This window comes from Chrysemys picta, chromosome 1, assembly GCF_011386835.1.
Source record: "Chrysemys picta bellii isolate R12L10 chromosome 1, ASM1138683v2, whole genome shotgun sequence".
Classification (NCBI taxonomy): Eukaryota; Metazoa; Chordata; order Testudines; family Emydidae; genus Chrysemys; species Chrysemys picta.
The window spans coordinates 213,922,349-213,933,253 of record NC_088791.1 but is presented as its reverse complement, the minus strand read 5'-3'; the positions used below and the strand labels follow the sequence as shown (position 1 = coordinate 213,933,253).

The 10,905-nt window shown below is 43.9% G+C and overlaps 1 protein-coding gene across 1 annotated transcript; it reads left to right on the top strand.

The window, feature by feature from the left end:
• The first annotated feature begins 8,654 nt into the window (after positions 1-8,654).
• Positions 8,655-10,518, top strand: LOC135978657 (mediator of RNA polymerase II transcription subunit 15-like). Its single transcript, XM_065579523.1, has 2 exons — positions 8,655-9,192; positions 10,016-10,518. The coding sequence occupies exons 1-2, from the start codon at positions 8,655-8,657 to the stop codon at positions 10,516-10,518; spliced, it is 1,041 nt and encodes a 346-aa protein (XP_065435595.1).
• Positions 10,519-10,905: the final 387 nt, after the last annotated feature.

Below are 10,905 nucleotides of genomic sequence, written 5' to 3'. Positions count from 1 at the left end.
GACTCTATATACACTGCAGAAGAAAAGATGCATTGACTTCCAAAAAAGGAAACCATAAAACTCTTCCCATAACTAAAACCGAATGCAAAGAAGGAGGGGTGGATAGAACTTTAAAATACCTTTGTAGACTGTAGTAGTGAAGCTAAGTGCTATATCCAGTGAAGCTGTGAGTACTATGTGCCAATAAAACCTACATTTTCTAGGACATTGACTCAGAGATAGAGCTTTTTAAGAGAAATCACATTTGTTTGTGTCTTGGGATGTTCAGACAGATTAAAGAACTCAAAAGGCAGAGAATATTTAAACAAAAGAGGCACATTTTTATTTAATATATTTTTAAACCACTGTATGTGAATATATTGAATATAGATGTCAAAATTGAAGTAAAATTAGTGTTGCAGTAAAGGCGGAATATTCTCATATTCTCTTCTAGTCAGGACAGCATCAGTAATTTAGACTTAGCAATGAGTGAATTCAAAGGGTTCAAAGGTTAATTTGGGTGAGCTGCCAAAGTGTGGCTGCTTATTTGATCTACTTAAGCCTCTTGGGCTTGCAAAAAAGTGAGACAAGATTCATGTATTCTACGGCCAGAAAGGACGATTGATCTAATCTGAATCCTGTCTAATGGCCATAGAATTTTCCCAAAATAATTCCTACAGCATATTTTTAGAAAAACCATCCAAAATCTTGATTTAAAAGTTGCTAATAATTGAGAAGCCACCATAACACTTGATAAATTGTTCCAATGGTTAGTTACCCTCACTACTTAAGGCCTTTTTTTAATTTCCAATCTGAATTCTTCTAGCTTTAGCTTCCAGCCATTGGATCTCATTCCTTTTCTGCTAGACTGAAGAGCTCATTATCAAATATTTGCTCTTCATGTAGGTACAGTCAAACCCCACAATAAGGCGCCCCGCCATAACGCGAAATCGCATATAACGCGATCACAATTTGGCCCCCTTTAAGACACACAGTAATACAGTACTGTATGTACTGTACCAGTGGTCCCCAACGCCATGATGGCTGCCAGGACATTGATGTGCCCCCACCTAGTTCCAGGCAGGGGAGAGAAGCTGCGGCCCCGCACCTGCCGGGGACAGAGAGCACCGGCACCTGCAGCCCTGGAGCTCTCTGTCCCCGGCAGGCGCTGGGCTGCGGCTCCTCTTGAAGCCGGAAAGAAGCCGTGGCCCTGTGCCTGCCCGGGACAGAGAACAACAGGGCTGCCGGCGCCAGTGCTCACTGTCCCCGGCAGGCGCGGGGCCACAGCTTCTCTCCCCTGCTGGGCACTAGGGGCACTAGGCGGCTCACATCAATGCACCGCCTTGGGGACCACTGACGGGCTTGAAACCCCGCTATACCCCCCGCATTTAGCGTGATGTAATTTTTTGGACCCCAAACATCACGGTATAGCGGGGTTTCACTGTACTTCCAGACTGTGATCAAATCACCCCTTAACCGTCTCTTTTTCAAGCTAAATAGATGGAGCTCCTTGAGTCTAACTACCAGCACGTTTTCCAGTCCTTTAACCATTCTCATGACTCTTCTCTGAATTCTCTCCAATTTAAATCAACATCCTTCTGGAACTGTGGCCATCAGAACTGTAAACAATTTTCCAGCAGTAGTTGCACCAGTGCCAAATACAGAGTTACTATAAACTTTTCTAATCCTGTTATTGATGCCCTTGTTTATGCTCCCAAGAATTGCATCCTTTTGGCCACAGCACCACAGTAGGACTCATAGACTCATAGACTTTAAGGTCAGAAGGGACCATTATGATCATCTGGTCTGACCCCCTGCATGCTGCAGGCCATAAAACCGTCCCTACCCCTTCCCTGGACTCTGCTGTTGAAGTCTCCAATCCTGTTTTTAGTGACTGCAATCGGCAGAGACCCTCCTGCTAGAGATCCCTGCCCCATGCTGCGGAGGAAGGCGAAAAACCTCCAGAGGCTCAGCCAATCTGCCCTGGAGGAAAATTCCTTCCCGACCCCAAATGTGGCGATCAGTAAGACCCCGAGCATATAGGCAAGAGTCTCCAGCCCGACCCCGTTAGCCATTATACTATTTACCCACCCTTGCTTGGCTTTCCTTGACTACTATGTTTTACCATTAAACCATTCCCTCCATAAACTTATCTAACTTTATCTTAAAACCAGACAGGTCCGTAGGAGTTAGTGATCAACTTCTTATCCACCATGACCCCCAAATGTTTCTCAGAGTCATTGCTTCCCATACATCTGGCTGCATGCAAAAAGCTGCTGGAGAGTCCTCAACACCCAGAGCATGCAGTTAGAGTTGATGGTGATCGGCCCTTCCATGGAGATGCTTAGCATCTTGCAAGGCTGGGCCCTTTGACTAGATTGGCTAACAGTCTTGTAAACAGTCTCTCGGGAGACCTCTGGTACATTCTTAAAATGTTCAGACTGGAAAACCACGTAAAAAAAGGTTTTGTGGTATTTTAGTATTTTTGCTTCCATTGTCTTCTGGAACTTTATAGAGGTGCACATAAATGAAACAAGGGTAAATTGTTAAACTAACATTGAATTGAATGATGGATAATGGTTGCAGGTAATTTAGCCAAATTAGTTCTCCTATACCTATTTAGAATGTCAGTCCAGTACAACCCTGTTTATTGGCACAGTCTTCTCTCAGAGGATATACAGAGACACTGAAATCACATCATGACGTACATTTACAGTTCTGTATTAACAAATTTCTTACTGTGGTTTAGTTATCTATAACTCTTCAACACTGCATTTCTGTTAGAATTGATGAGCATGGCCACCTATAAGTATACTGTTCTGAGCTGAAAATATTTTATTTAACTTTATTTGTACTTAAATGTTAGGAGTACAATAAAACAAACTCTGCCAACATAAGTCAATAGGGATGTATTCTGGTGCTAAAATAGATCACACACTTCCATACTACTATGGTAAACAGTGATGTTTTTAAGATAGTGAATTATTTATATATAAATTTCCTGGAAAATGCCTCACACCATATACTCACTCACTCTGGTTAAGATGAGTTAAGAAGCTGTTGCTGCAAGTTGATTTAGATGAGCTCTCCAGAACCAGTGCTAAAGGTTTCTCAGCTGAAACACGCTCACCATCTCACAGGGAACTTTCAGAGCATGATGCAAGATGGTGCTGGATATAGAGCTGGCTAACATTATTGTGCTGTTTTGCATTTTATCTCACGTTAACAATGAGAAATTCGTAAATTATAGGCTTAATCCTGCTCCCACTGAACGCAATGGTAGAACTTGCATGTGTTTCAAAGGGAGCAGGAACTGGGCGCCTTGTATTTTTTTCAGGTTCTGAAGTACAGCATTAGGGACCCAATCCATAGCCCACTGAAATCAATGGGGAACCCATGAACTTCAGTCAGCTTTGGATCAGGCCTATAGATACTAGGGTTATTAGTGCTTAGAAAATGAAGTAAATAAAATTCTCTGTTACATGGACAATTAGGCTGAACATGCCATGGTATTTTGTAGGCAATAAAGCAAAGATCCCTCCTTCCTTTGTTTTTGTTGCAAGTAGTGAAATTTCAATGCCTCACTTTAATTTAAAAAGAAAAAAAAAAGAGCCAATCCTGTCTGCTAAAAGGCAGGTGCAAACACCAGCAAAAGGTGTTAGTAAGGATCACAGCCATTACTGAAAGGAGCAGAGCTATTGCTGCCTTATACAAACAAACATTATGAGTATGAAGGAGGGAAATTCACATTTTCCATATGGCTAATGTGAGGATAGAACAAACTTTGCATATGTTCATCTTTAAAAATGTTACATTTATATGCACTTGTTCATGGGTTTCTCTCCCTCCCCCCACCTCTTTTCCAGTCAGCTAAATACAGTAGCCCTGTTGTCTATTCATACACACCCATTTTGTCATCAGGTCATGTCTTACTGTTTAGTTATTTTTAGCCTCCTCACTTCACCTGGCAATTTTTGCAGCTAAAGTGCTGCCATCTGGAGTTGTTAATGGCATGCTGATGGAAGTGTAATCACTGCATGACTTTGTTCTGCATTTCCCCAGGGTGCAAAAATTGAGATACATGTTTAATTTGTTATTTTGTGCTTACAGCTGCTTGTGATCAAATGTGATAGATAATGTATACAGTTTCGTGCTCTTTCAATACATAGTCTAAGAAATTCCTACTACGCATCAAAAGTTGCTAGCATCAGCAAAACATACCAGCAGATGCTAAAAATATCCTTTGCAGTGAAACCCATTGTTTAATGAAAAAAGAACAGGAGTACTTGTGGCACCTTAGAGACTAACAAATTTATTTGGGCATAAGCTTTTGTGGGCTAAAACCTACTTCATCAGATACATGAAGTTGAAAATACAGTAGGAAGATTATACACACACACACACCATGAAAAGATAGGGGTTGCCATACCAACTCTAATGAGACAAATCAATGAAGGTACGCTATTATCAGCAGGAGAAAAAAAACTTTTGTAGTGATAATCAGGATGGCCCATTTCAAACAGTTGACAAGAAGGTGTGAGTAATAGTAGGGGAAAAACTTAGCATGGGGAAATAGTTTTTAGTTTGTGTAATGACCCATCTACTCCCAGACTAAGGCTTGGTCTACACTACCCCCCCTAATTCGAACTAAGGTACGCAACTTCAGCTACGTGAATAACGTAGCTGACGTTCGAAGTACCTTATTTCGAATTAGTTCAAACTTACCTTGGTCCACACTCGGCAGGCAGGCTCCCCCGTCGACTCCGCGGTACTCCTCTCGGCGAGCTGGAGTACCGCAGTCGACGGCGAGCACTTCCGGGTTCGACTTATCGCGTCCAGACTAGACGCGATAAGTCGAACCCAGAAGTTCGATTTCCAGCCGTCGAACTTGCCGGTAAGTGTAGCCAAGGCCTAACACAGCTACCACTCTGAAACCTCTCACCATTGTTTAATGTTTTGTTTTCAAGAAGGTTTACGTACTTATGAAACAAAAAATGCAATGATCTCTATCTTATTAGGAGATCCCCGCTCCTGTTGGATTGTCAGCAAGGACAATTAGAATGCCAATTCTCTCTCTACCTTTCAGGCCTTTGCCTGCAGAAAGGCTATTTTAGCTGCATTATCTGATTTGTCTCTTCTCTATGGACAGCAGAGAACAAAATAGTGTGTTCTCAGCTATAGCAATTTATATATCAGGACAGCGAGCCCTGCTTTCCAGTGAGGAGTTGTTTTGCCTATGCAAAAGAAACAGTATGAGATAATGGTGGTGCCTCGCTCTTTTCTTACGGCACTATCAGAATCATGTTCTTATTCAAACCAAATGGACTCCTCTCCCCCCCCCCCCGGCCTTTAATTAATTATTCCAATTCAAAAGGAGGCTCAGCCTGATAGGAAAGATAGGTCTAAATTATAGTGGAGGAGAGAGTGCATGGCATGTATAATTCATAGAAGAAGGCACAATGCACCCCTCATTGAGGCGACGATACAAGAGCCCAAACTTTCAAGGGACTGAGCAACCCTAATGCCCACAGATTTCATTGCCAGTTGAGGGCACTTTAATACCAACAGGAGATATTCAAGCACCTTGGAAGATTGGTCCCTCTTTGGGGAAACTGGAGACTCAGCTTCCACACTAAATATCTATCATACAAGTCAGTCATCTTACACCATCTCTTGTGCCTCTTGAGTTGACATGTCTACATTTAAACAAAAGAATGCTGCAATTCATTTGTCACATTAGACTAAAGGCGCCGTAGAAGAATAAAAACAAACTGCTAAGCAATGGCCATAATGGATGTACCAACTCTTTTCCCCAAAACAGAACAGATATTGAATTTGAATACAAGACACGAGGGAGATTTCACACTGAAGAGAAATGCAAACACTTTGGAACCAGCAAGAATGCTAGAGGCATGGCTGAAGTTATCAAACTTAGAAAAAAATCAGACTACATACTTGGCTGGCTACAGTTAATAGGCACCTAAGTTTGAAAAATTTAGCCCATGATATATGGTAAATGATAGACTGACGATCCACTTTGTATGCAAAGTATCTTTTTCTGAAGAGGTGTGAGTTTTTAAGAACGCCCATTTTGCCCCAAAAAGATAATTTTAAACATCAACCCCTTTGAGGGACTAAAAGTAAATATTCATGGACATTAGAAGTGTTACTCTTTCTGGTCAGTATATTCAGACAGCTGCTAGCCACACTATCATATATTATAATAGTATTGTTTGTATCGGTGCCACATTAAAATTTGAAAGGATGTATTCTGTAGATTGAACTACAGTAATTCTTAATAATCCCTCCCTCCTCAAGAAATTCTAATTAGAAGTAGGCAAATAACAGTATTTTCCATATTTGCTTGAATTTCATTATAAATGCTCTTCAGCTTTGCATCCTATTGGTGTTCACTTTTAGGCTCCAATTCTGAAATTGGATTTTTGCAGGCATTCCCTTCCAAATGAATGGGTCTGTGCTCAGGATAGTGTGTATGGGGGAGGTGTCTGCCCATGAAGGTCTGATTTCAGTCCTGGGGCCTTTGTCAACATGCAAGCAATCCAATTTAGTGCTCACCAATGCTCGTAGAAAGCAAATACTAAGCTTGCATTTGCCAGTATTCAGTATATTTATATTGAGAGAGAGAGAGAGAGAGAGAAAGAAAGGGATGCAGATATTTGTATTGATCAATATACACACACACATGGGCCTTAATATATTTGGTGTTGTGGCTGATCTACCATAGAAACACATTAGCAAAGAAAGCTGGGCATCACTATAGTAATGAAGAGAAATACCTTCAGATGAACCTTCTGTTATTGCATGCAAAGCACATACCAGCCATCCTTTCAGCCTTTTCAGAGATGCTGTACTTTGCCTTTCTAGACTAGGCCTGAGGAAAATAGATGAGAGTCCCCTCTCTGCTCTACTACTATAGATGTATAGGCTTGACATGAGAAGACAGCACAGGAAAAAGTTGCATTCTAACAGAAAAACTTTGGTTTTAAAAATTTCCAATATTAAAAAGATTTTTGTTTTTATTGTATTTTGTTGTTTGAGCGAAGAGGACAGATTTTTCTTTTTCAGGATATTGTTTTGGATAGTTTTGAAAAGCTGAATGTCAGTGAGCTTTAAGTCAGTAATAACGGTTTGTTTAAAATATCAGTTTCAACACCATAATTTCACTAATAAATGGAAATCTGAGTTTGCACTAGAATAAAAAGGATCCAGTTGTCTGGTTCATACACTCTGGGATTAAAGTACCTGTTTCATCCTGTATAAAGCATCTGACATTTCATATAGGGAGCTTGCCATCTTGTTGTTCCCTGTCTGCAAACACCACTTTGAAAATGTCACAACTAGAATAACTAAAGTCCAAGTGGTCTCCCACTACCTAATAGTTTCACACCAAGAATTCCTACCATTACATCATAAAATGTATTCATTAAATCAGCAATGATACATTCTCACCAAAAACAACTTTAATCCAAAACCACTATCTTTTGGATTTTGATGCACTGTGTTAGTAAAATTCCCAAATCTGTGAAAGACAAATTAAGGCCAGGGAGTTTACCACCAACTCACAGTTAGACTAATTGGTTTCAGTGAGACTCTTTGCAGAAGTAGAGTGATCACCAGTCTGAGTAAGGACTCCACAGTCCAACACATAGGTTATGTCTACACTGCCATGTAAGTCTGGGTTCAGACTCCGGCTTGAATCCAAACCGCCCCCCTATCCTCCGCCCCCGCTTCGGTCTATACACATCTCCCAGACTTAGGCTTGGGCCTACAGTCCTAGGAGCCTGCAGCAAGAGAGGGTTTGAGCTTGAGTTAAGATGGAACCCAAGGTTCAAGCTCTATTGCTCTGCAGTGTAGATGCAGCCCCTCCTGACTTGGGTCCTGGCAGTCCACCAAAAGTATCTCACAAGCTCATGGGACAACTTCCTTTGTCCTCTCTATCCCAAGAATCTCCAGTCAACTCCAGGGAAACAAACACACACACACACCCTTGGTGTAGCACTGCAGCAGCTCAGTAGCTTCAGCATAAGCCTCCTAGCTCTGTAACATTCATTGCCTCAGATGCTGCCACTCTGCCTTATCCACTGTTATGCAGAAGTCTGAGCTGAGCCCTTGGACAGAGATGATCCTTGAAAAGTCCTGACCACCAGAAAGGCACTTCCAGCAAGAAATGGGAGCTTCTTTTTCCTTCTCCTAGCTCTGTCTAAAAGAACAAGAGTACTTGTGGCACCTTAGAGACTAAAAGAATTACAGGAGTACTTGTGGCACCATAGGCCTGGTCTACACTATGGGTTTAGGTCGACTTTAGCAGCGTTAAATCGAATTAAGCCTGGACACGTCCACACGACGAAGCCCTTTCTTTCGACTTAAAGGGTCCTTTAAACCGGTTTCTTTACACCACCTCCGACGAGGGGATTAGCAATAAAACTGGCCTTTGCGGGTCGGAATTGGGGTAGTGTGGACCGAATTCGATGTTATTGGCCTCCGGGAGCTATCCCACAGTGCTTCATTGTGACCGCTCTGGACAGCACTCTCAACTCAGATGCACTGACCAGGTAGACAGGAAAAGACCCGCGAATGTTTGAATTTCATTTCCTGTTTGCTCAGCGTGGAGAGCACAGGTGACCACGCAGAACTCATCAGCACAGGTAACCGTGATGGAGTCCCAGGATCGCAAAAGAGCTCCAGCATGGACCGAACGGGAGGTACGGGATCTGCTCGCCATATGGGGAGATGAAGCAGTGATAGCTGAACTCCGTAGCAGTAAAAGAAATGGAAAAGTATTAGAAAAGATCTCCAAGGCCATGAAGGACCGAGGCCATAACAGGGACACACAGCAGTGCCGCGTGAAAATTAAGGAGCTACGGCAAGCTTACCACAAAGCCAGAGAAGCAAACGGAAGGTCCGGGGCAGAGCCGCAAACTTGCCGCTACTACGCGGAGCTGCATGTGATCCTAGGGGGTGCAGCCACCACTATCCCAACCGTGTGCTATGACTCTCTCACTGGAGAAACACACAGGGAAGACGGTTCGGGGAACGAGGAAGATGAGGATGGAGGTACTGTAGGTAGCTCACAGCAGCAAGGAAGCGGAGAAACCGGTTTCCCCAACAGCCAGGATATGTTTGTGACCCTGGACCTGGAACCAGTAACCCCCGAACTCACCCAAGACCCTCAGGGCACACAGGAGACCTCTGGTGAGTGTACCTTTGTAAATATTTGTAAACATTACATTAAAAAAAGCAAGCGTGTTTAATGATTAATTTGCCCTGGCAATCGCGGCCAGTACATCTACTGGAAAAGTCCGTTAACGTGTATGGGGATGGAGCGGAAATCCTCCAGGGACATCTCCAGAAAGCTCTCCTTTATGTACTCCCAAAGCGTTTGCAAAAGGTTTCTGGGGAGGGCTGCCTTATCCCGTCCGCCATGGTAGGACACTTTACCACGCCAGGCCAGTAGCACGTAGTCTGGAATCATTGCATAACAAAGCATGGCAGCGTATGGTCCCGGTGTTTGCTGGCATGCAGACAATATCCATTCCTTATCTCTCTTTGTTATCCTCAGGAGAGTGATATCATTCACGGTCACCTGGTTGAAATGGGGTGATTTTATTAAGGGGACATTCAGAGGCGCCCGTTCCTGCTCTTCTGAACAGAAATGTTCCCCGCTGTTAACCACGCGGTGGAGGGGAGGGGTGAAGTGATCTTCCCAGAGAATCGTGTGTGTGTGTGTGGGGGGGGTGGTTTACTTGTGTTTGTGCCGCATGTTAACCGGGAAACCGCAGCCCCACCTTTTACATTGAAAACCCATTTTAAATGGAAAACCCAATTCATCCTTGATATGGGAAATGCGCTGCTGTTTGCAACCTTTCCCGCATGTTAAGAAGGTTAAAAAAGCCAAAACACTGTGGCCTACCATGGCTGCCTGCAAGCCGAAATATGCGACCTTGTAATGAAAGAGTGTACCCATTGTTCTCTAAAATGTGTCTTTTTTAACCACCTCTCCCTTCTCCTCCACCAGCTGCAAATGTTTCTCCTTCGCAGAGGCTAGTGAACATTAGAAAGAGAAAACGTAGGACGAGGGACGATATGTTCACGGAGCTGCAGATATCCTCCCACGCTGATAGAGCACAGCAGAATGCGTGGAGGCAGTCAATGTCGGAGATGAGAAAAGCACAATATGAACGAGAGGAGAGGTGGCGGGCTGAATGGCGGGATGAAAAGAGCAAGTGGCGGGCTGAAGACGATAGGTGGGGTCAGCTTGCAGACAGACGGCAAGAGTCAATGCTCCGTCTGCTGGAGCATCAAACTGATATGCTCGAGCGTATGGTTGAGCTGCAGGAAAGGCAGCAGGAGCAGAGACCGCCGCTACAGCCCCTGTGTAACCAACAGCCCTCCTCCCCAAGTTCCATAGCCTCCTCACCAAGACGCCCAAGAACACGGTGGGGGGGCCTCCGTCCACCCAGTCACTCCACCCCAGATGATCGCCCAAGCATCAGAAGGCTGGCCTTCAATAAGAATTAAAGTTTTAAAATGCAGTGTGTCCTTTTCCATCCCTCCTCCCCCACCCATCCCAGGCTACCTTGGCAATTATCCCCCTACTTCTGTGAGGAACTAACAAAGAATGCATGAATGTGAAAAAACAATGACTTTATTGCCTCTGCAAGCGGGAGGGGAGGGTGGGGTGGGGTGGTTGGTTTACAGGGAAGTAGAGTGAACCGGGTCGGGGGGGGGGGGGGTTTGGAGGGTTCATCAAGGAGAAACAAACAGAAGTTTCACACAGTAGCCTGGCCAGTCACAAAACTCGTTTTCAAAGCTTCTCTGATGCGCACCGCGCCCTGCTGTGCTCCTCTAACCGCCCTGGTGTCTGGCTGCGCGTAATCAGCGGCCAGGCGAGTTGCCTCAACCTCC

Excerpts from the sequence above, each read along its gene's own strand:
- LOC135978657 (XM_065579523.1), top strand. The coding sequence starts at position 8,655 with ATGGAGTCCCAGGATCGCAAAAGAGCTCCAGCATGGACCGAACGGGAG. Across the intron at positions 9,193-10,015 it reads GGGCACACAGGAGACCTCTG|CTGCAAATGTTTCTCCTTCG; the intron begins GTGAGTGTACCT and ends CTCCTCCACCAG.